The sequence below is a fragment of the Archocentrus centrarchus genome, chromosome 8 (assembly GCF_007364275.1).
Source record: "Archocentrus centrarchus isolate MPI-CPG fArcCen1 chromosome 8, fArcCen1, whole genome shotgun sequence".
In the NCBI taxonomy this organism is placed as follows: Eukaryota; Metazoa; Chordata; class Actinopteri; order Cichliformes; family Cichlidae; genus Archocentrus; species Archocentrus centrarchus.
This window is the reverse complement of record NC_044353.1, coordinates 25,589,151-25,614,465: the sequence shown is the minus strand read 5'-3', so window position 1 is coordinate 25,614,465 and position 25,315 is coordinate 25,589,151. Positions and strand designations below refer to the sequence as shown.

The window sequence follows — 25,315 nt, the reverse complement described above, 5'->3', positions numbered from 1 at the left end:
AAAAAAATTTAATGAAAAATTTCAATTTACCATATTCACATGAAGTAACACATTGTACTTCTACAAATCTAAACTGAGAAACAAAATAAACTAGCACACTCCATAGAAAAATGCTTAAAAATGAAATAAGGTTTTAAAGAAATTAAAATGTCAATCATCATTTTGTAATAGTTTATAATCAGTATAATAGCATTGCATTACAAACAACAAAGAATATGACTACTATCCAAAAAAGAAAACTGCATCAGTGTAATGTTGAACAGAATATAGGTGGTTTGAAAGGGTCAGGCTCATTTTCTCAACAGGCTTTAAGTAGAGACATTTAATGAAAAAAAAAAAGAAAAGTTGTGCTTAACTTGTTGGCACAGTCTCAACATCACCTCTTGCACTGGTCACAAAGCACATCTAAGAGAAGCGAGCTGAGGCAGCAGAACTACAAACATCTCACTGCACATTTCAAAGTTTGTCATGCTTCAACAGGAAGAGGAGAGAATTCCCAGATTGTACAGAGAGCAGAGCTGTTGCAATTCCTTCACAGCATCCATTCACCCTTTACTCTTTTTGACTATAAATGCTAAAACACATTTGTGAGACACTGCATTGCCAATGCAGAAAGTTTCTCTTGAGATATGCATATTTTCTCTTTACACAAATTTGGACTAAGAGCGGAAGTCGCCGGGAGGACGAAGCCCTTTCATTTTGTAGAGCAGAACATCGCCAGACAAGAATTTGTGTGGACAATTCCCAGTTCTGCTGAGGGAGCACAGGATTTATTTAACAGGAACATGGAGAGCAGTGAGTTGAAGACCGGGCAACGCAAATTATCCTGTGTAGAAAAAAATCTCTCACACACTCATCTGCTTCACCATTTCAGTACACATATTTTAAAAAAAGTGTCTGCTTCCAGTAGTATATTAAAAATATTTTTTGTAGAACTAACAAGTTTTCATTATTCATCATCTCACTGAGAAACTGCTGCTGCTGCTTTTCCACAACACAGTTCATCTTTGTCCACATCAAATCATGAGCCACAATCACAGCTTCACAAGGTTACAGTTCTGGCTGTGTAACAGGGGCTCAATATGCCATCTTAAAAAGAAATGCTACAGGAAATAACAGAGTCCCAAAAAGAACAGGGTTTAAAAAAAAAAATAAAATCTTTCAGACAACTGTAAGATGCGCAATAATGCAGGAAAACAGTTTCCAGAAATCAGATTTAAGACAAAAATGCAACAGCATGCCAATGTCAGAGTAATCCGAGTGTGTGGTGCACGTGTCATATACAACAAACAACAATAACTTACACTATTAAGTTCCACAAGCTGAAAGGAGTGCTGGGGAACAGAGAAAACAGAGTTCTTCCCCCCTCTGTAAAAGTAATCTATACGGCAGCAGAAAGTTTCAGCTTCACGGGGTGTGTTACGTGAGAGGCTCTCTCTCTGCTTCAGGTGAGACTTAAAAAAAAAAAAAAAAGTGTATTTATCAGGTCTGAATGAATGTGCAAGGCATTTCTCTCCAAGTATGGTACAGTACTTTACAAAACAAAACAACCAGTAGTAATCAACGTTAGTCAATGAGCACGTCCAGAGTCCTTGACACAGCAATGCATGTTAGATGTGACAGGTACATGTCATGGTGCACTCATGTGTAAAGACCCCCCCCCAAAAAAAAAAAAAAAAAATCAAAGTCAGTCCAGGCACCATCATGTCAGAGTTAATTCCCAGCACCAAAGATGATTCGTGCAGTAGTAAACATAAGCAGAGGAGATGCAGAAGTACTTTCTGTACTCCCAGCTCATGAGATGAGATTTGATGGATGTCCCGAAGCTCTGCTTCAACAAACCAGCGAAAGCACATTTGGTTTCATATTTTAAGTCAAGTCAGGCAGTGAGAAGCAAAAGACTGAAAGAAAATATATTTATGAGGGGGGAAAAAAAAGAGAAGACTGATGAGTGGCTTTTCTGAATGACTTCAGAGACGTCAGTGCTGCAGACCGGATGAGTCCAGTGGTGTCTAATGCGCTGGAGTGCTGTTGGGATCTGGTCGGCTGTTGGCGAGGTACTTTGCCCGCATGCTGGAGGTGTACTGTGAAAAGAAAAAGGAGGTGATATATAAAGACAATATGCATCATGATTTTACATTTAAAAAAACAAACAAAACAAAAAAAATTCCAGGTGGTATACATAGGACAGACTAACTCATGAAAATACTTTTAAAAAAATCACATTTTATGTAGGATTTTCTCATTATTATCTAATCAAAATGAGGAGAAGGGTTTTTACTCTTAGAAAAAAAAATTGGTTCCATTCTGGCAAAAAAAAAAAACAACCAACCAACCAAAAAAAAAAAAAAAAACAAACAAACAAAACAAAAAAGGCAAACAGCAGAGGACCATAAAGATATACAGGTGCAAAAAGTGGTGCTGAATTCATTCAACAGACCAGAGAAAATCCTACAGAGATGATCTCTCGCACAAGTTACTGCAGAGTGCTCAAATCTAAAAGGGATACTCCATGATTCAAACACTGAAAGAGTCACGGAAACATCTACAGACCACAAAGAGCTGGATAAACGTAAACCAGCTGTAGCTTTAAATGATTCTGTCACTTTTATTCGGTGACACTTTGTGCACGCTGGCAGGGCATTCGTATACATTCAGGATGCAGCCATCATGCATTCGTTGGATACAGGTGATGCAAGCACATAAAGGCTGCTTTTCACTCCCCTGTGGAAATGATTTTTTCATATGCTGTGATCAACCCTCAGGGCCATCCAGACAACCTGTTGGAAGATATGAACGCTGAATATTTGCAATATGGGCTGAAACATCAACACTTACCTTGCACGTAAAAGTAAAATATGCATCATTAGAAGGGCTTTAACCACAGACCGCATATGTAAAGAATGCAGAGTTAAGGAACTTCTGCACTGGCTTCACGTTTAAGACTTGGAAGCTACATCCAGGTTTCATACACACACAGTCTATGGCTATAACTAATCATTATTTTCCTTCTCAATCAGTTTCAATCAGTTCAAAGTTTCCAGTTTTCCCAAGCAGCTAAATGTTTATTCTAGCCAGTTACTTTCATGAATCTCCATTAAAACCTAAAGTCTGTCTGCAAACAGTGTCAGAGTCCTATATTTTTCTTGCTAGCTCGTCACTATATTTCAAGGATGAAACAACTAGTATTTTGGGTCGTTACATGATGCATTTCTTCTTGTTGCAAGAATTCAGGGAGCTTGATAATTTCAAATGAAAGCTATAAAAGGGTTCCTGCTGGGTTCAGTTTACTACTATTCCTCCAGCACTTTGTCATCTAGACTGTTGCGAATACCAAATATCCCATTAGTGTTAGAGACGGAATAACTTCCACATTTCCAGAGACTTTCAACAAACATACTTTCATATACACTTCGTAACCACTGTAGTGATAATGACCGTGCTTGAGTGTGTAAAGACATAGCTGATGAATTTGTGCCTACCACCAAATGAAGTGGCAGTGAAGAAAATATCAGAAAATAAAAAGACACTAGGAAAACACAAAAGTCATTACCATTAAGTGGCATTTCCCTGCTTTACACAGCCTTTAAAAAAATATCCTAAAGACTTTAAAATGTCTACTTGTAACACCCATGAGATCACCCTCAAACCCAGGAATCAAGACAAAGCACATCCACATGATCAGTGAAACGGTTTAACACACTTTTAATTTAATGCTGACTATCATTTACTCGTAGGTCACGGAGAGCCTCAGGGCAGTTACAGCTTCCTCCCAATACATCTATGTTGCAGGGGGTAGGTGGACATGCAGCCCAGGGCCACAGGAAACAAACATCAGGTGAGACACCAGGTAGGACATTTAGCAGGATTCAGGAGAGAGGGAAATGAGGGTGAGGGGGTTCATCAGACCTGGCCCTAAATAAAGGGTGAGTAGAGCTGGGAGTTTGGGAAGTGACACAGGAGAGGAACAGGCCAGCAGGTGGAGGAGGCAGGCATGTTTAGTACCTGTTAGCATAGCAGATGAGGTTACCAAAACGATCTTGAACTCTCCGAAGGCTTTAACTGCCAGCAGTGACCGCTGTTACTGTCCGCAGCAGTCAAATACAACTGTATGGATCCACAGGAAAAAAAAAAAAAAAACGACAAGAAGAGAGTATAGAGAAGATACACAAAGCAGTGTCAAGGTCCAGACAGACACAGACACTGGGGAGAGCAGGAGATCTGGTGATGGTTCAGGCCAGGTGAAGGCAGAAGGGAAAGACTAAAGTTGCCTCGTGATACAAACTAAAACCAGTTCAGTAACTTGGAAAGAATCCTGCACAGAGTCCATCAGGTGACTAACGTTTTAGTCCTCATATACAGACAAGGCTTCACAACACATACACAGGATGCATGGTGGTGTTTGTGTTATGCCATTAGTTTATATGAACTTCTGATTACCAATACATTAAGCACAAGTTGTGGACAGTATGCAGGATTTTCCCCCCTTTCCATAACTGTTAAGTGGCACACAGAAAACACTGGTGAGAACACAGTTCCTCATTATGGCTGACAGCTTTTCTTTTGAGGGCTGTGAAGAGCTGACACTGTGCAAGAGGGAGGCTACACTCTGGACAGGTCCTACACTTAGAGGCAGAGAGAGCCATTCATGCACACACCCACACCTGTGGGAAATTTAGAGTCTCCAATTAACCCACCTTTTGCATTTTTAAATTGCTTCAACAAAGAGGAAGCAAGAGATTTGCCCCCACTTCCCTTAACAAGATCAAGTACAGCACAGCACTACTAAAGCTGGGAGAGACAGATTAAGGGCAAGAAAAGTGGATGCTCAGGAAAAAGATAAAAACAACCAAAAATGTTGCTCTAGATGAGGAAATAGCTCTCCAAATACTGGTTCCATGTGAGCTTTTCTTATTCGGCGCAGCAGCGGTCACAGCATAAAGTTTCTGAGAATCTTTTGAGGAACTCAGGAACTAAATTTGCTGGTTTCTGGTGATTTTACTGGGGCTTTCCACCACCAACACAGAAACCACAGCTTCTTCAAATAGTCACAAAACAAGGAAGAACTGGGGGCTTTTACATTGTAATATTAAAAGATTTGAGTATACATTTCTTGTAACAAGATATTTTTATTAGTTGTTTGCTCAAACATATTTAAAAAAAAAAAAAAAAAAAAAAAAAAAGATTGAGAAAAATGTGTGCAAACAATCTAAGGGCATTAGCCAAAAGAACCTGTGGTTAATAGAGGTAGGGGGTGGTAATGAGGAAGCAAAATGAGCTAAATAGAGACAGTGAACAACCTCTTGGTGGTTTCATGGCGGTAACACTGTTAGCCAGAGATAAACAACCAAACAGCCAGTGCGTCATGTGCTCTGGAGACAGATGTCCTCAAGTTCTCTGTCTCTTTTCAACTTTTTATGTCCCTTATCATTCAGAAATTAAACCCCAAAGAAACATCAAAGTCAGGCAGTAGTATATAGACACCGCTGGTCTAGTTTGCCTAATTCAACATGTTTCTTCGGACAATGCAAACAGGTTCTAGTTTAGTCCTTGAGTTTTTATCCTCTGGTTCTAAAGGTACTGAATATTTTTAGTAGTTGTTCCAACAGGGAATGCAACACTTACCGAAGGGGGAGGAGACTCTCGTCCTATCAGAGGTGTGTTTTCACAGCGAGAATTAGGGAAGTTGGCATTCTGAGCCCTGAAGGGAAAACACACACAGATCAAACACAATGGCCACACAACTACAGTGTCAGCCCCCACATACAGATGTGCAGATATGAAACCATATACTATGTGCACGAATCTTTCCAAGTCAATTATCAAGGCTTTGCTAAGCTGAGCAAGAAACTCAGCATCCCCTCCCCCAAGTTTCGCTAAAACTACGCATTAATCAGGAAGCAGAGAACTTTGGATTTTGCAGGCATCACAGCTGGAGAACAACAGCTGCATCTGCTGCACACAACATGACTTGCTATTAGGAGGGGAGCTTCCCTCTGGGGACAGATAAATTTACTTCTGACCACATGAGGGATCCAATGTCAGCCTCGCTGTGCAAAATCTGGGATGTGTTGTAGAAATATATTATGCACCACTCCTGCTTTCACATGGGTTTCCATTTAAATTACTGCACCAGTAATATCTTACATGTACTCTGTGACAGGCGCATTGCTGACAGTGTGGGCTGCAGCAGGGATGGAGGTCTCGCTACCATAGCTGCTACCACAGCTGTACAGGCTGGGCATGTGGACCCGGTACAGGTTATCTTGGTTCTGCCTTCCTCCGTGGCTCAGAGACTCGTCCTCACTGTCCTCCTCGCTCCTGAAAACAGCACACAGCAATTTAAAACCACCACCAGAGGGACCCCCAGTCCCATCTCACTGCTAACAAAAGAGCATAAAAACACCACGTGGTCACGTTTTTCATTTAGTCTGAGTCACATTCTGATTCAATTTCATCTCTGCTTTTTTGGGGGGGGGGGGGGGGGGGGGGGTCTCTGCTGTTTGAAGCAAAGAAGATGACTCAATTGGTCCTGCTTAAACAGAAGAGCCCTACTTTTGCATGTGATTTTTAACAATCCCAAAAAAAAAAAAAAAAAAAAAAAAAAAAAGTAGCAGCTTAGTTGTGCAAGAACAATGTGATTCTATTGCTTCTTTTTAAATCAAAGCTCAGGAACGTATGGGCTAAACGGTCTGTCAAAACAGAGCAACAATTACACTGGCAACATGGAGCCTGTCTCCCTCTAGTGTTTGTGGCACCCACAGGCTGCTCTCATGCATTTTTAATCCATGACCTCATGGAATCTCATTCAGAGCACTTCACAGTGCAATCATTTGAATCTACATGTCAGGTAGCGTGTGTTAATAACTTAGTGACAACACTAATTCACTGGAAATGCTAACCTTACATATTAAAAATAAATCTTGATAATGACCTGCCATTTCAAGCTGTAAAGTAATTAGCTTAAATGCATTATTAAAGCAATAAAACAGAACAAGCTTAGCAGGGGCAACTGAGAAAAACAGATTGGTAGCATGTAATCCTTTGCTTTATAACAGGAAGCTCCAGCTGAGATCAAACCTATGAACACACCCCCCCAATGGTAAGTTAATTATGTGGAGCAGCTGAGCTGTCAGTTGAGCCTGGGACACAACATTCCTGAAATCAGAATCACTTCGCCCTTCTGCAAAAAAAAAAAAAAATCAAAAAACAAACATGCAATCTTAAGCAGTGAGGTAGCACATTAAGGGGGGGGGGGGGGGGGGTGTAAAACAGGAAGTAATCTATTTGAGGATGCGGCTAGAGCCTTCTGGACCTGTCCCAGCGGTAAACACAACCAGTCTTTGAAGCGCAGACAAACATAACTTACAGAAAAATAATCCCGTTTCTCTGCCTGCCATTTCGCTTCATCCCCACACCATGTAAAAATAAGTGGGTAAGAAAAACATGCTACAAAATAATTAATAATTAATTTATGGGTTTTCCCTCTTAAATTATTTCTCACTGTATGTAAGGCCCCAAATATAAACTCAGCTTAAAAGCTTTTGCACCACTTTCCAAGGTGTTTCTGAGGAGGAGGGTGCAAACTGTATGAGGACAGTGGAAGTCATACCGTTTGCCACGCCAGGTGTGGGGCACACTGCACACAATCGAGCTGAACATGAGAGCGGTGACGAAGGAGAAGAGCACGAGGTAGATGAGACCCTCCAGTCCATCATAACAAAGTCCTGTCATTGCCTGGACGTAGTCCTGCAAAAAGCACAGGTGCTTTATTTATACATTTATTTTTTTTTGGAAGATATAAGCAGATTCAAACTGTTTTTTGGCCAAACATAACAGGAAGGGAGCAAAACAGAAGAAGTTGAAAAGAGGCTTTTAAAATGCATCTGCTTTGACTTCTTATTTAAACTAGGTCAAACAAATGAGATCACAGTGGGCAAACTGGAGGGAGGGGAGCAGAGTAGGTTTTCCTTCCCTCGAAAAGAAACTTTTCAACATGACTGAAAAATGTCATCTATATGCTCTGCAACAAAAATATTTATATTCTACTAGAGTTTCTCTCTTTAAAATAATTGTGCATGTTGCTAGCCAAGGAAATCTTTGCGAGAGAAGGCAGAGCAGAAAGCAACAAGAAAGTGCTACACTTGCACATGTGCACTTGGAATTTGGAAGCCACTGAGGGACAATTTTCCAAAGCGTAGCTATAGCCAAGTACTTGTCATTCAGCCAGCTTCATAAATGGTACGCAGCCAGCATCAGTTGGACAAGAACTTGCATACAGGACAGGAAATGTTATTTATGATGGCAGGTGTAGTCAACTGCACAGGCATAAAAGACAGGCTGCTTTATACAACTAAGCTGCACTACAAAGATGTCAGAACAAATCAAGTCCACGGGCCCTTTAACAATCAGAGAGTGAGCAACCCCACATTTAACAGTGTCTCAGTTTGTAAGTCTTCTGCTCACCATGTGCAGGCTGCGACAGTCCACCAATGCAGTGAGCTGATGGAGGCTGATCTCTGTGGTGTTCAGTATTCCCTGGATCTCTTCCAAACTTCCCTGCAAATTAGGGAAGGGAAACTCAAAAATGTAAACTATTACAAAAAAAAAAAAAAAATACATCTGTAAAATTCTCTTTGTCTACTTGAACACCCCCCCCTTCACTGCAAGTTTTCAGTTCATGTCTGTTAATAGTTTAAACACTCAAGAATGTGACTAGCTGAAAAAGAGAAGCAAAACCAAAGTAAACCACATTGTTTTTTGCTAATTAACTCACTATTGTTTATTCAACGCACATTTATCAGGGATTCATCTCACTTCAATATGCAGCAGTACCAAAGGCCCCAGAGCTGAAAAAGCAGATTTTAGTGATGATACATTTTAATGGACAGCCCCACTTTTTCCTCTAGTCCCTTTTTAGCTAGGGCAGAAAATGTGTCTGATTGCCAGATATAAAAAAAAAAAAGAAGTTTCCACCACCTCAGCAAATTTCTGTCTGTGGGTATGTGAAGTGAAATATGCCTCCCTCTGTTTCCAAAGTCAGCTCTCATTTATGCCTCTGTCAACACAGAGTAAGGACCAACAGTGGACAATAGCACAGTGTTGTATTGACAAGAGCCAGTGAAAGCCTAATGCACATAATGCAGGTCCCAGGTGGGCTGTCAGCAGCCCTTTATGTGGACAGGTGCGCTTCACTTCTCTGTAGACCACTCAGGTCCCACTCACTGGCATGTTGTGTCATCATAAACAGAGATGCTCTAATGTGGCACTACAAGTAAAGAGTACACTACTGGGGCTGGAAACGTACCTTGGTTTGTTTATACTCTCTGGTGGCAGATCGCAGCAGTTCAGAGACATCATCCTGCATTTCCACTAATGCTTTGTGGCTCCCAGAAAGCCTCTGAAAAAAAGAATGAATACTGTAGCAGCCCAGCATATTTCAGAAGTATTTCCATTTTTTTTTTTAAATCAGTGCCAGAGGCTTTCAGTAGCTCCCTTCTTTTGTAGTCAAGCTGACGTCTTGTGAAATCACACCGAGTTTATAGAGCTTCAAGCCTTATATAATGTATATATACTGCTTTGTTTTCTATACACAAGGACTAAGAATAGATGCCTGAGCTTCAGCAACACTCAAAACTTACTAATTTATTCATGTGGCTTGAGAGATAAAATGTAGGGACTCTTAAAGAAAACCATAGTCTTCGAGTAAGAGTACCATTCTACTTCTATACAACATCTCTCATGTCTGAAAAACACCCTTAAGCAGGCACACACTATCACCATGGACATACAGGAAGAGCTGCTCTGCATCCGCTTTCCTGCAGGCATAATGAAAAGTATTGTACTACTGCATACAAAAAAAAAAAAAAAATCTTGCTTTGAGGCAGTGGGAGTGGCCCATGGTGCCTACTTGCATTCTTACTAATAAGGTCATACATCATGTGGCAAATATGCCAGATGAGATTTTAGTATTATGAGCCTTAAACGGTTTGTTTTGACATGCTAAAAACTCAATCATGCAAGAGAAATGTAATAACATATGCAGCAAACCTGCTGGAAGGGGTTGGTTTGTTCCAAACTGCAACTAAGATAATACTGCAGGATTTCTGTAACAAAGAATGAACAGATAAGAATGTGTTAGCTAAGCCACAAAAAGTCACAAATAGGGCTGCAACTTATTTTCCATTATGACATAATCTGACAACGGTTTTAAATTCATTGCCTAGTGTGTGAACTTTTCTAATTTGATTTGATATGAGAAATGTAGTAGCTTCTTTCAGTTGCTCCTTTATTCACAAACGGGTTGCCACAGTGGATGGAGCCACATACTCGATTTGGCAGATTTTTAAAGCAGATGCTTCTCCTGACATAACCTTCCCAGGGATTTGTGTCTCCTCCCAGTCTCAAACTAGCGATTCAATTCAATTCAATTTTATTTATATAGCACCAAAAAACAAAAAACAGTTGCCTCAAGATGCTTTATACTGTAAGGTAAAGACCCTAAAATAATATAGGGAAAGCCCCAACAAGCAGATGGGGTGTTACGATACTACGAGTTCATTATGTGAGAAGAAGGATTTTAAATTCGATTATGGATTCAACAGGGAGCCAATGAAGAGAAGCCAATATGGGAGAAATCTGCTCTCTCTAGTTCCTGTCAGTACTCTAGCTGCAGCATTTTGTATCAGCTGAAGGCTTTTCAGGGAGCTTTTAGGACAACCTGATAATAATGACTGACAATAGTCCAGCCTAGAAGTAATAAATGCATGAGCTAGTTTTTCAACATCACAGAGAGAATGTATTTCTAAGGTTTGTAGAGCAGATTACAATAACATCAGTTTTATCTGAATCTAGACGAAAGGATATTGGAGGTCATCTAGGCCAAGACATTCCTACAGTTTAACTAATTGATGTGTGTAATCTGGCTTCATTGATTAGATAAAGCTGGATATCATCTGCACGGCAATGAAAATGTATGCAATACCAGTGCTTTCTAATCATACCGCCTATGGGAAGCATGTATAGTGTAAATAGAATTGGTCCTAGCACAGAACCCTGTGAAACTCCTTCATTAACCGTAGTGTGTGAAGAAGACTCCCCATTTACATGAACAAATTAGATAGATATGATTCAAACTACTGCAGTGTAGCACCTTTAATACCTATGGCATGCTCTAATCTCTGTAATAAAATATTCTTATTATTATATATTTAAAAATTTGCCCTGTTTAAGCATCTACCACTGCATCAGTATACATCCATCCATCTTCTTTACATGTCAGAAAAAAAAAACAAAACATAAAAAGTCAACTTTAACATCTCAAGGCAGTCCAAGTATAATAGGAGTGCTTTACACAGTGTTACTGGGCAAGAATAAACTCCACTGTGTTCACCTGCTATCTGTATGTGCATACCATTTGGTGCTGGGCAGGAAATGCAGCAGGTGTTTGGAGCTTTTTCCACTAGTGTTTAGTTTTGTGTCTGCTGCTGCCTTGTAAGAGCCTGACAGCTACTGCAGCTGTGCACAAGCTAATCTTGAGCTTTGAGGTTAAATGGAAAATGTGCTTCTCTCCTAACACAGCAACACTTGAACAAATCAGCACAACACAGCCAATGAGAGGCTTAGGATTAGGCGTCCTCACTGCAAACAGCTTCTGCAAAACAACATCTCTGGAGTCATTGTTAAATTCCAACATGACCATACGTGCAATCTGCTTCCAACACATGACGAAGCAAAGAACATTGTAATTAAGCTTTTAGACGTTCACTTTGCATTGCCAGCCACTTCAGTTAGTTTAAAAATCACAGCAGTGAGGACTGGTTGAGAAATCCTTGTGCGTGTGACTCAGAAGCAGTGCAATACAGAAATGTCCATGGATACAGGGTGTAAGAACACCACCACCAACCTGACACATGGTATTAGTAACATCCAAATTCAGTGCTGTGTCAGGAGCCTTTTCCCACACAGCTGAGCATGAGAAACGAATTTCCGGCATTTAAAAGTACATATCAGCAAGCTTCTGTTGGTCCAGCTCTCACAAATCCACCCACACATTAATATCAGTAGAAGCAGATTTCCTGAAGTCAGTAGATGAACTACTGATGCCTCATCCTGGGGTTTGGATCAGTTTTTGTGTCACTTGGTATCAGAATAGAACTGCTGAATTCGTAAGTTAAAAGATGACTCAGTTATGGCTTATGTGATCAAATAAATGTAACCGACAGGAAGTAGGTTTATTCAGTTTTAGATTATTTTTCCAGGTTTCCATGAAGCAGGAAATTAAGAATTCATTCTGCTCGTGACTGAGTGAGGAACCCCCAGAATAAAGGACAAGAAAAGCTTATTGTTCTGTTTCATGATCAGGCTGTTAGGCCAGTAAGCCATGCCATCAAGATGATTTAGTTTACTGGGAGAAATCTGGCATCCAGTCACTGCACCAAATTAGATTTTGGCAGTGAGAACAAATGCACTTCCATTCCCTGCAACTTCAGTCAAGTTGCACTGTGAGTATTTTATTATAGATTTTCTAAACATATTCACAGATTTTGATCCAAACCCTGCTTATCAGACTGGTAGCTCATCTTTGTCATTGTTATTTGTATTGAAACCAAACAATAGAAGTAATAGAGAAATACTAGCTATAGCAGAACAAACTATACAGTTTAATTTTCTCTGTTTGACAAACTGTCTAACATAATGATATAATGAGGAGAAAGCAGAAGAATGAAAAATAGCCGAGTGTTGTTGAAATAATGCTACAGCAGCCATTGAGGGGAGGAAAGCAATAAATCCAGTGCTGTAATAACACTGTGCTATCCAGAGATTTGTCTAGTGCAATCTCATGAAGAGAAAAACTGTAAGGGGGAAAAAAACAAACAAAAGAAACACAAGAACCGAGTCTGAACTTATTGCAGTTTTTCCACTTTGTAATAGCAATATTCTTACTGCCTCATCATAATAATAAAATGTGATTTCTTTTTTTTCTCTGCTGAATAGTTAACATGTGTTTAAGGGAAGAAAACAGAACTGAAAACCCCCACACTGCACAAATCAGCCCTGGGGTAAAATGCAGCATTAAAGCTGCAGCATAATACAGTTCATTGCATACAGTGAGCCAGCACTCACTGTTCAGATTAACCATACAACAGAGCATTTAAAGCTAATGTCCTGATTTCTGCCCCAAAAGCATACAATCTCCATTTTTGAGAGATTAGAAGACGACACATTTTGTTAAGCTTATGTCCAAAAAGGGGCATTAGGCAGAAATAAAAGCACCACCAGAGTCCTTGGTGGTACTTTTATTTCTGAGAAACATCTTTTTTTTTTTTCCCCCTCTGAAAGATACAGAAAATACAGTGCATTTCTGATACTCTGTTTCACAGCTTTTATTTCCCTCACACAAACCTGAGCCACTATTTTCCCTCTCAGATGGGACAGACTGGGCAATTACTGAAATCAGACAGTTTGAGAGGCATCTGCAGTGCTTAAAAAAGTGGCCCATTGCCCTCCTGACCCCACTGCAGATGTGGCATTCACACTTAAAGGATTATTATGGTCCATGGACAAGAGCAAGCCTGACCCTTTAGAACAATGACATCTCACTGCTACACAACAGTCAGAGCATTCAGATCATGTTCTCTGTAATTTGACATGTTAGTTATTTTGGAAAACTGACTGAATCTTTATCACATCCATAAAACAATGATGATACTTATTAGAGGGGATCATACCTTGATTGATGACTTGATATCTGTCTGTCACTTCAATGACATATGTATCAGGAGCAACACAAAAGTCACTGGTGGTCTAGAAAAACACAAAAATTAAAACTTAAAAATGAAGAGGACTCAGTTGGTGACAATTGCACACTCAAGTCAAACACCTTCACAAACATGGCGGCAAATGAGCCATCATCTTTGATGAATTGACGGCAGCTTTAAAACCCCCCCCCCCCAAAAAACACTTAATTTCACTGGCTCCCTCAATCTCAATCAAACAAACAACAAAAAAATAAGCACATTTAGGTGTGAAGAGTCTGATTCATCTGCAGGGGAGGAAATCCTCCACAGGGATATTTAATTTGCATAAATAAAGATTAATGTTCATCAAAATTTTTCATCCTCCTGGAAAATCTACTTAAAATGCCTGTTTAAATTAAGTAATATGAAAAACAATATGTACAAAATAAAACCTCAGTGAGGCAGCCAGCTTTACTGCTTTCTTCCTCAGGGAGCACAAATTGCAATATTATGCCCACAATGTATAGTAAGCTCAGTTATTTTGCTTGTAATCATAGATCTTAATCAATATCATTAGTCTTAATCATTTCTGTCAAATGTACCTAGAAAAATAAAACACCTGTACAGTTTTGACAAACAACAAAAAAAATCTATATCAAATATGACATTTACAAAATATGCTCATTATAAATAGTAAAAGCAGATCCAGTCGTAGTCTCTCAGAGGTATTTTTATGACTATTCCGTGTACTGCACTGCTTATGTGAAATAAAACTCTGCTCCACAGCTACTGGATGCTCACAAAAAAACTGTGTTTTCTAACAGGATCATGCTGTGATGCAGAAACTTACAGCAGAGACCGCTAACTCCAGCCCCAGGGAGACCCAGCTGATTACCAGAGCCACAACACCAAACAGGCACACCCTGGGAGAAGAGAGGAAGTGAGAAGTGGATCTAACCCAGCAGCAACTTTCATGTGCAACAACATAATCCACTGTAGGAAAAGAGATACTATTTACAGTAGAATCTGACAATTTAGCAAAAGTAAACCCCAGTCAAACAACACACAAGTATCTGCAGTTCATCCATCCATTTTCTTCCACCTATCCAATTTAGGGTCTGCGGGGCAGGGGGGGCAGCCTATTCCAGCTGCCATACAGATAGGTCGCCAATCTGTCGCAGGGTTAATGCAGAGAGACAGACATCCTAACCCTACTAAGTGCATATCTTTGGACTATGGGAGGAAGTTGAAGAACCACGTGACGGTGGATTCGAACCCAGGACCTTCTTGCTGTGAGGCAACAGTCTTAACCATCGCGCCACCATGCACACAAGACTAATCTGCAGATCAATTTTTAAAAAATAGTTTTGGCTTTAAAGAAGGAATGAAAGAAAAGGAAAGCAAAGGAGCTCAGCATCAACATATATCCATGAATGGATTGCATAAATACTTGAAATCAGATGCAGCTAAATTCTTGAAATCATGTTTAAAAATGTTGAAAGAGGGGAAAAGCCCAACCTGAAGAATCTGAGATTGGTTTTTCCCCCCTGCATCATATATTTCTGTGTGAACGACAGAAATATAGTCTATATGATATCAAGGACTGATATTGTATATTACTATAGGCAGATTAACTTGCGTGTTAAGATATTTGGCATAGAGATGCTTTTTTCTCAGCCAGTGCCGGATAAGCTGATTAAAAAGACCAAAATAGGTATAATGACAGTATTTCAGAGAAAGGGTCAGTCTGAGGTCATTTTTATTAGCACGCCTTACTGAAATCAATGTGTGGTGTCTGTGATGCACAGAGGTACTGTCTTTATGTTTATATAAAACATAACAATTGTACCTAAACATAATCTAACAAAATAAAAACCAACCTGTCAAGCCAAACATGCCACTACTGTCACAGTAATTATCAAAATACTGATCTGATCATGATGTGATGCTCCAGGTAAATAAGTTTTAAATGGGTTGAAATTTCATACAGAATAATTTATAATGACTGAATGACAATGAAAAAGCAGCTTTGTGTACAAAAACAGCCACTAAGCCAAAATGATTTCCAAGAGCACAACTGTTTTCTGTTTGAATCTTGTGAGACTCACCCTATGAGCGTTCCCTTGGAGTTGCGAATGAGGCCAAACAGCACCAGAAGGCAGATGAGGACATCGAACAGAAGCAGGGATATGTAGCCCAGCCACCTGTGAAGACACTTCATTAACAACAAATGGCCAAAAGCAGTAGAGCTAAACATCTCTCAATGAAGAAGCAGCTCCAGCTTAACAATCACAATGATTTAGCTCTTAAAAAACTATAGTAAACTAAACTATACTCTTAAAAGGTATGATTCCACTGAGGTGGAGGCATACTTGTCTTGGGGGTAACTTGTGAGTGACATGTCATGGGAAAGTGACCTCAGTGTTGTGTAAAGCTGCCAGTGAATAATCACAGCCATGCACTGTGAAATGGGTGCCAACAGGTGATAAAGCCACTGTAATCATCCATAAAGTTTCTTTATATGCCTATGCTTCTGTGAAACTGATATAATTGTTTTGCAACATGTTGGCTGCTTGATAAGAAAACAAATAAGCTCTATTCATTCAACGTTATGATAATCTCTCTCTCTCATTACAGTCAACTTAAAAACAATCTGAGCAACAACTACTATATTATTCATCAACAATGGAAAGCACAACTCCAAAAACTCCTATGATGACCAAATTATCAAGGGACTAGTTTATCCCTCCCAGGACAGGGTTACCGGGGTTCCACCCTGCAGCCAGGCTCAGGGTAGGGGCTCAGTGGTAAGCATCTGGTGGCTGCGCCTTAGCCCAAAGTAGCTACATGGGTCAGCTCTCCTGTGGACCCACCACCCACAGGAGGGGCTGTAGGAGTTTGGTGCCTTGCAGATTGGGTGGTAGTCAGGTGAGGAGGCTCTGGCGGTCCAATCCTTGGCTTGTGGTACATGAAATGTCACTTCTCTGGTGGGGAAGGAGCCTGAGCTGGTTCATCAGGTGAGGTTGAGACACCGATTAGAAATCATTGCACAGTTTAGGTCTGCAACCAGTTTTCTGGAGAGGGGGTCTGACTCTGTTCCACTCTGGAGCTGCTCCACATGAAATGTGGCAGGCAGGGGTGGGTATTGTATCCCACCAGTTTGGTGCCTCCCTGCGCCATTGGGTCAAGGAATGGGTCCGGACTGTTATCTTCAGGTATGTGCTGAATGACAGCTCAGAGAACCCAGCCTTCTTGGAGTTACTGGGTGGGGTGTTGGAGAATGTGCCATCTGGGGACAACTATCATCCTACTGGGGGACTTCAACGCTCACATATGCAATGACAGTATGAACTGGTGGGGTGTGATTTGGACAAACGGTCTGCCTGATCTAAACTTAAGTGCTGCAGTGTCATTGGTGCCTGTCATGGTGGTAATCCCAGAACCAGATGGTGGCTGCCCTTTATCACCAATTCTGGTCATAGTAAAATTTCTAGGCATAGCCAGATGGTGGAGGGTCTTTGGTTGCCTCAGGGGCTCATCTTTGCTTTTTTGCAGATGATGTAGTTCTGTGACCTCCAACTTGCACTCGGGGTTGATTTGAGGTGTGAAGCACCGGTAATGAGAATTAGCACCTCCAGGCCTGAGAACAAGGTTCTCAGCCAGAAAAAAGGACCCACTCAGAGTCCGGGATAAGTAGTTGCCCAAGTGGAGGAATTTAAGTAACACAGGGTCTCATTCAGGAGTGAGGGAAGAGATTAACTGGTGCGGTGTCAGCAGTGATGCACAAATCAATCATTTCTAATGCTGCACAACTAAGGATAACTGGTCCACCTATAATAAAGGCAATGAGTCTCTGTAACCTTATTTGGCAGATATCAATACATTTTGCTGTTTTTTTTTTTCCTGACCATGTAATAAACAAAGATGTATTTAATGCATGAGAAAATTAAACCCTGCTTTAATTTTCTAACAAACTGGTAAACTCAATGCAGGCTTGAAATTCTTAGCATGTCAGCTACACAATTATGTGCTGCATAAGTTAAAGTCATTCCTCTTTGTCAGTGCCCACCATTACTTCCTGCTGTCTTGAATCACTTAGACATTTTAATACAGAAACATATCCAACACAGCAGGTTTGGCCAACACTGTCCAGCTAGGGAAGAAACTAAGTAACTAATTTTTCAATAAAATATAAACTTTGTTTTTCTGCATAATTTTAATAATAGATGTAGCATGAGATAATTTGTCTGTTTGTATCTGCTTCTGCTGTCATGCTGCTGCCCAAATTGGTACTTTGGCTCCACTGTTCCAGTCTTACCTGTACCAGTCATAAAGTTCAATCTTGCCAGCAAACTCGTCCAGGGAGATGTTAGAGTTTTCCCAGAAGGGAATCTCCACCATCTGTCTGACCAGCTCATCCAGCTGGCCCTGCAGCTTTTGGATGATGGACAGGTAGTCTGCATGCTGAGCATACTGGCCCTCAAGCTGTTGCAGATTGTCATCAACTGTCTGGTTCAGTGAGGAAGAACTGTCATATACCTAGAGCCAAAACAAGGCCAAACAAGATCACAATGGAGTTCAGAGAAGAAAAGGGAGATGTCACTACAGAGTTCTAATGAAACCAGGATTGCTCGAAGTAGAATAGCGATTAATTATTAAACATCTTGGTATAATTTGTGCACTTGGTCTTACCAGCTTCTGCACTCCAGTGATTGTGCGGTTAGCATGGCGGAGAGAATACGTCATTCGATTCACTCCATCACAAGTCTCGCCGTTCCCATAGAAACCGACAGCAATGCCAGCACTGAAGGGAGACAAAAGAAAGGGAGGGGAGACAGGGTGGTGAGGAGGAGGGATTAGCTAAAAAAGACACAGAGAGGAGACAGAGAAGACAGCGAGCGAGGGGGGACAGCTAGGCAGGGAGAGAGGCGTGTGAACTCTACATTAACCCTGTCGGTTCAGACCCCAGTCAACAGGCTCCTTTGAGCTTCAGCAGAAAGACTCCAAACAGAACCATGGAAACATAGAGGAATGGACCAGCTATGCCCCAAACCCCACACTATGACTGACAAAGGCTACACTGAGGCAGGAGATCTGCTCCCATTACCACAGACAGGCCTCAAGTTGCAGAAAAACAGCTCTGTCTAAAGCATGGGCGACAGTTTCTGAAGACACAGCAATAGAAAGAAAGAAAAAAGAAAACTTTCACATTTGTTTAAGAAAGAATAAAAAAAAAAAAATTTATTATTATTTATTTATTATTTGGTATATTCTCATATTTCAGTGACAAAACATTAAGTCACATTCTGCACAATAATAAAGACTTTGTAAGCACTTATCCTATAGCACTCTTCCTAGAAACAGATTTAATCAGATGGAATGACGATGACTGAACCACTGTAGGTTAAAAATGTTCAGCCAACAGCATAAAGTGGACAAGAAGGTTTTCCCTTTTCCTGCAGCTAATCTCTTCCTCTCACACTCTGCAGTGTGAAAGAGGAGAACAGGAGCAGCTTTACAGCACAAAAGAACCAAACTCCCTAGTAAAATGTGGCCTTGTGGAAACTCTGTACTGCACTTTAATATTTGTTTAAAAAAAAATCCTTTAAAAAACACCAACGGAAAAAAAAAAAAAAGAAAGGAAAAAAAGGAAGATAATCCCTTTATTCTTAAGTGATGCAGTGCCTTGTGCAATGATGCTGAGCATGGACCCGCTGTCAAACAACAAAAGCAAAGCAAAACAAAACAGAAATGTCAGATCTCTCCAACTTGTTTTTTTTTTTTCCTGCTCAGCATTTGTGCGTGGGTACAAGCGCACACACAGATACGGTGATTGTAATGCAGTTCTTGTACTCATCAGGTCCCCAAGCTCTTTGTGCTACTCTGAATCAAATGTGATGGCTCTCTAGTGGCCCATCAACAGGAGGAGGAAAACAGGAAACAAATTCAGTTTCCGGACAGAAAGCGTATCCAGATGGTACAATTCTCACACTGTGCACTTAATAAAAATAACGTTAAAACCTAAAACTAAAGTCTATCAATACATAATGCTCATATATTCTCAAGTATGTTGATAAATTCCCGCAACATTGTTTATTCTCACCAGCATAACCGTTATTGCTACAGTCCAAAATACATACTGTAGGTATGCAGCTGTTTTCAACTTATTTTGTACACAATAGGATTCAGAGGCTCTCAGTGTGGGTGTGAGTGATGTACCGGCTTAGATGCTTCAGGAAGAGATTAGCAGCAACGCAGACCACTGAACTGAGCGACTAGTTGCAATAATAGGCAAAACAACTGTTAGGAATGCAAAGTAGGCGGATCCTGGATTAAACTTTTCTCAACTCTGAGGTGAGCGATTGATGGGACTACCAAAATGGCCATCCTATGCCAATTGACATAGGATGAGATTGTAAATACGGTAAAGGATTACCTATGCAACCAGACTCTGGAACTTCCACTAATGAACAATCAGCAGCTACAAAGTCTAGGCTTTATTCTGATGTGGTCATTTTCCAACACTGCAAGCGCTTTCTTCTGATTTTTACATTTGAATATGATAATACTCAAGAAAACTATAAAACTGATTCCTATGTCATGCCTATTTTCTCCATCACAAAGCTGCAAGTTCCTGAAGGGATTGCTTGTTTCAGGATGGCTCTAACCACTCTGAATCTGTAGCAGCTGATCACATTATTTGCATATTCAGCTAATAATGGCTTAGACTGATGTACTGCCCTTTACCCATGCCTCCGAGGTTTAATCTCTTGCTGTGCAAATGCAAAGCAGCCAGTATCAACAACACAAATCTTAATTGCAAGTGCAGAAAATATGTCGAGTAGCAGTTACAGCTTTAAGATCAGTCGTTTCAGTTGACATAGCTATTTCCAACTTTATGTAACTATTTTTGGGGAGTTGAAAATTATGGACTGAATCATCACCAGTGTTTAGACTTGTCACTCAAGAATAATGTGTTACTTAACAATACTGTTCATCACCACTGCAACCACACATTTATACTCACCTACAGACAAGGGTTGCAATAATGACACACCAAGCTGTGCAGCAACAGTCAGCGTTGGGCTGCTCCTCGTTTTTCTTCTGCCGGCAGCACAGCCAAATTGAATAGAAGAGCAGGAAGAGGAGGTCCAGAGCCAGACAGGCAAGCGCCACACCTCCCAGCAACAGGATGGACTGGTGGACAGAAAGAGAGAGTAATGGAAATATCATATCTGATATTGGTTTTTCCTCATTAACAACTAGGATAAAAGGCTTCCAAAGTGCCCCACTGTGGGAACGCACACAGCTCCAAGTATGCTGCTATTGCATCTGAATGCTATATTAGAGCCATTTTAAACAATGGTGCTCTTCACTGTTCATCAGAAAATGTGACACTCTTTGCAACAAGGACAACCATACGTGGTCTCTGTCCTACTTGAAAGTAAGCTCTGTGTAAGTGAGATCTGCCTGGAGCATGGGAGAAAACCTCTTTAAATCAAGGTGTCCTACCTTTAGAGAAATATGCTTTGAAGTAGTCTCTTCATTGAATTAAAAAAAATTAAAAACACTTAATTGAGGACTTGATCTCATAGAGAGAACTTCAAGGAGCTGCTAAACCATAAAAAATATATGATACACAGTGAGAGTCAAACCTTGCTCAGTCAAACGCAGCTCTTCATATGTAGGTCAGACAGAGTGCCTGTGCATTCACTGTATTCTCCTAAGGATTCATTGCTGGGGCAGATTTCCATCCACTGTTGTTTTGTGAAAACCCAGTGTTGTTCTACTTGTTCAGTTTTCCCAACAAAGCTTCGCAGTGAATGACACGCCCTAGTGACCTGTTCAAAGCCGCGAGTGAACATAGCCAGTATTTGACTATTCCCATGTTGCCAGTGATACACACAAATAATGGTTTGGTTCTTCCACGCTGCTCTGCATACTTCAACCAGAAGGAAAGACTAATCATAACAAGGATTACTTTTAGCGTAGGACTTATTTAACATCTGTGGAAGATGTAAGAATGACCTATTGAAAAGTTGCATCACCTAGATGCTGTCTGAGCCCCAATAACGTCTCAGCCATCTGGATAAGTCAAGAATTCCCTTTAAGCCTGAGAGGGAGCATTGCACTGGCAATAATTAGCAGCCTATAATTAAAGTTTAAAGTCAGTCAATACTTATGGTTTGTAAGCTCAGCCAGTGATGTCACCTTTTATGTGCACACTTGTCATGATAAAACTGTGAAAGGAATGAGTTAATATGCTCAGACAGCTGCATTACTCTACTCTTAAAAGTCTACTCTTAAAATGCTCATTTGCTCCAACCTACAATTTACCCTCAAGATTTAAGTAAAGGAATCTGACAGTGAGTATCATGTTAGTTCAAAGGAGAGCTAGAGAGGGGAAAAAAGGATGTTTACACTTTCACTTCTGACTGCCTGTACAAGATTTAGCCCATCACCATGAATAGGAGTCGCATGTCTGGAACATGTCCTCCTTGTTTCTGAGGAATCGTGATTCACTTCTTGATTTTCTGAATCACCCTTCCACAGTAAAAAAACGGAACAGTGTCATCTCTTGAGGCATTTTTTAAAAATTAACCCAGGTCTACAGACTTTTCTGCTTGCACTCAAAATGATCCTCTAGGTTATCAAATCCTGGTACATATAACTCTTTACACAGACCCAAATAAAAACTTAACTTTATCAGACAGCAGATTAATTGTACAGGTGAATCAGTTGTTTCCACACAATTAAGGACTGCCAAGTGCTACCAGCTTCTAACATGGCTTTCACACATGATAAAACACTCTTTGTTAAACATAATTTCAAAAAGATAGCAATGCATATAGTTTGACAGTTCATTTTTATCAAATGATTAAAAAATAATGGGTCTAACAGGTCTACAGAAAGGGATTAACCACTTAGCTGGGTACCAATAATTAATGTAAGTCCTAGAGACTCTCCAAAACTTCCAATTTATGTGACTTATATGTAGAAAGACTATTTAATATTAACCATATAAACAAATGCCCTTCCCCCAAACCTGCTCATTTGGCTGTGCAGACTCCACCTTGACCCCTGCCCTTAGTTTAACCTCCTCAAAGTGAGTATGTTTGAGGATTTGTTTTTTTTTTTTCCCCCTTCAGGTACTTCAGAGTCTTAATGCCCCCATGTGGTGTAACAAATACCGATTATGATAAGATTACAGGGAAAATAGCACATGAGGAGGTGGTGCTTAGATCAGCTTATGTGGCCTGGATTACACTATACATTGCCAGCTGGTTTGTGTCTGGAAAGCTACACACAGATGGTGCCAGGGATCAAAAGGTGGAGAGAAGGATCAGCTGCCAACAATACAACTAATAATAAAAGAAAAACTTACAGGAGAAAAACTGCAGCCCAGCATGCCCCAACATGCTAATATGACGCTCCCGGAGGTTTGGGATTTGAGCAAAATGATACCGAAACAACCATTTGATATTATCACAACCCTAAGTGCATTCCTAGGAACCTGCAGGGTTTCATTTTACCTGTTGATACGTCCAGTCTTCTGGTCTGAAGTCACTGCTCGTTTGCTCGAACCTCAAGTTGAAGTGTGGAAGTTTGTGCAGCAGGTTCACCCACCATGGTGGAGTGTAGCTAACCACCGCCGCCATGGCGAGTAAATATCAATGAGTTCCACTCAGCGGACAGGCGAGAGGGGATGCTTTAAGTGTAAACAGGCAGAGAAATCCACTTCATACAGTCTGCCTGTAGCTGGGATTAAAGACAAAAACAAATGCAGTATTGAAGAAGCTACCCCAGCTTTAGACATACTCGTAAAGTTTAAGTGTTATGTTCACTCTCCCAATCATAAACATTGTATTTGTATGCTTAATATAAAAGCTACATGCTCTAATTTCGTATTAAAACATGCTCGGGCAGAACAACAGCTTGCTAGCTTCACAAACACTGATGCAGCTAGCTTTCAGCTAACCTTAACTAATCGATGTAAAGCTCAGTAAAGCTAGTTACCTTCTGTCAACTTAATTATCCCTGGTGTTGTGAAGCCAGTTGGGACTCTGCTGTAATTTTAGTTGTAAACTCCTGAGCACAGAGGTCCATTTAAAAATCACTTAAAAACAGTTCGTTTTTTCAAAAGCTAGTTATACCCGTAAAGTGGGTTAGCTAGCGTTAAGTCTGCTAACGTTAGCCGGTTTAGCTGCTAGTTAGTTGAGTCCACAGAGAGTCGGGCAGGAATCAGAAGAAGCAGTCTCTTTTGTTCCACTTGGCATTCTGCTCTGCGGTTTGTTGCATCCTGCCTTGCTCATTTGGTAGTTCCTCATTTCATCTGTCGTCGTCTGATTCCACCGCAATGACTCAAACTATCGAGCGAGACCTACATCCAGTTGTTATCGTACGTGCAGGAGGGTAAAACCAACCCAACGCGGCGACTGTTCACGATATTCACCCAGCTGGCAGCCAACCCAGCCCGGCCAGCAAAAAGCAGCCCACAGCGTCGTTATAAAAATGACCCAGCAGCGCCACCCAGAGGAGCCACAGCGTAGAGCTAATGAGAGGTTCAAGTAATGTCGGAAATAAAAGCAGCAGAAAAAGGAAAGAAATTTTTATTTGGTTGATTATTTCTTTGTTGTAACAATGCTTCTGGGTAATAAATCTTATACCGTTGGAAAGCTTGTTTATTTCCCCTTAAATGGTGCCACATTTGTCAGGAAAACGCATTTGTGAGCAGCAGAGTTGATTATGTGGTTTGCACACATGAAAAACTTCCCAAATCTTCTCTGCCAGCACCAAACAGCTTATTCTGCTATTGACTCTTGTTTCGAGCTGCTGGTACCCCAGATGCCAACAATCAGGCTTGTCATCACTGGAGGCAATCTCAATGCAGAGAAATATCAAGATGAGATTCTGTAACCAGCAGCAATCTGATATCTCCACAGTGTGGGATTGAACACAGTCTTCCAAGATGACCACAATCACCCCCACAGAGCAGGGTTTATTAGAGACAACCTCCAGAGATCAATAATTATCTCCAAAGAAATTCCTCTAGACCCAAAGCTAGTTCTACTTGAAGGGCACACTTTTGACTAATTAAAAAAAAAAAAAAAAAATCACTGGATCTCCATTTTTTAATGGCAAAACATTTGAGGAAACTGGACAACAAGAGGTATTGGGCCTAAAAGACTACCTACAGCAGATGAACAGTATCTTAAAGTCATGTCCTTAAGACATGAAAAATGCAACAAAAACCTGACACTGGACTTGGGAGATGCATCTGCCATCGCTCAGGTCCTGATCCACTTACTGTTTGGTCTTAGTGGAAGGGCAGCTGTCAAGAAGACATTCTTAAGGAATGGAAACAAGGAGAAAAGGCTGGGCTGTACCAAATTACACAAGACCTTGATGGAATTATGAACACAAAAAAGTACGGTCACATTTTGATCCATCCTGCAGCACTATCTGGAAATTGCCTGCAACAGCTTCATTTTTCAGCATAAGAATGAGCCCAAACACACTGCCAGTGCAGTAAAAGCATACCTGGATAGAAAAACACACAATAGAACACTATCAGG

General features: G+C 40.6%; 1 protein-coding gene across 3 annotated transcripts; it reads right to left on the bottom strand.

Moving 5' to 3' along the window:
- Window positions 1-24,234, bottom strand: ttyh3a (tweety family member 3a). Of its 3 annotated transcripts, XM_030736379.1 has the most exons (17): window positions 23,757-24,234; window positions 23,273-23,498; window positions 20,767-20,936; window positions 18,432-18,543; window positions 18,058-18,278; window positions 15,848-15,943; window positions 14,590-14,662; window positions 13,731-13,806; window positions 10,051-10,106; window positions 9,308-9,400; window positions 8,467-8,559; window positions 7,613-7,749; window positions 6,241-6,321; window positions 6,148-6,174; window positions 5,626-5,701; window positions 4,006-4,107; window positions 1-2,084 (listed from the first exon to the last, which is right to left on the bottom strand). In XM_030736379.1, the coding sequence occupies exons 2-16, from the start codon at window positions 23,396-23,398 to the stop codon at window positions 4,027-4,029; spliced, it is 1,518 nt and encodes a 505-aa protein (XP_030592239.1). In that variant the 5' UTR covers window positions 23,399-23,498; window positions 23,757-24,234; the 3' UTR covers window positions 1-2,084; window positions 4,006-4,026. The 3 variants fall into 3 exon arrangements, with proteins under 3 accessions (XP_030592239.1, XP_030592237.1, XP_030592238.1); XM_030736377.1 differs by having other exon boundaries at window positions 6,148-6,321; XM_030736378.1 differs by lacking the exon at window positions 4,006-4,107 and having other exon boundaries at window positions 6,148-6,321.
- Window positions 24,235-25,315: the final 1,081 nt, after the last annotated feature.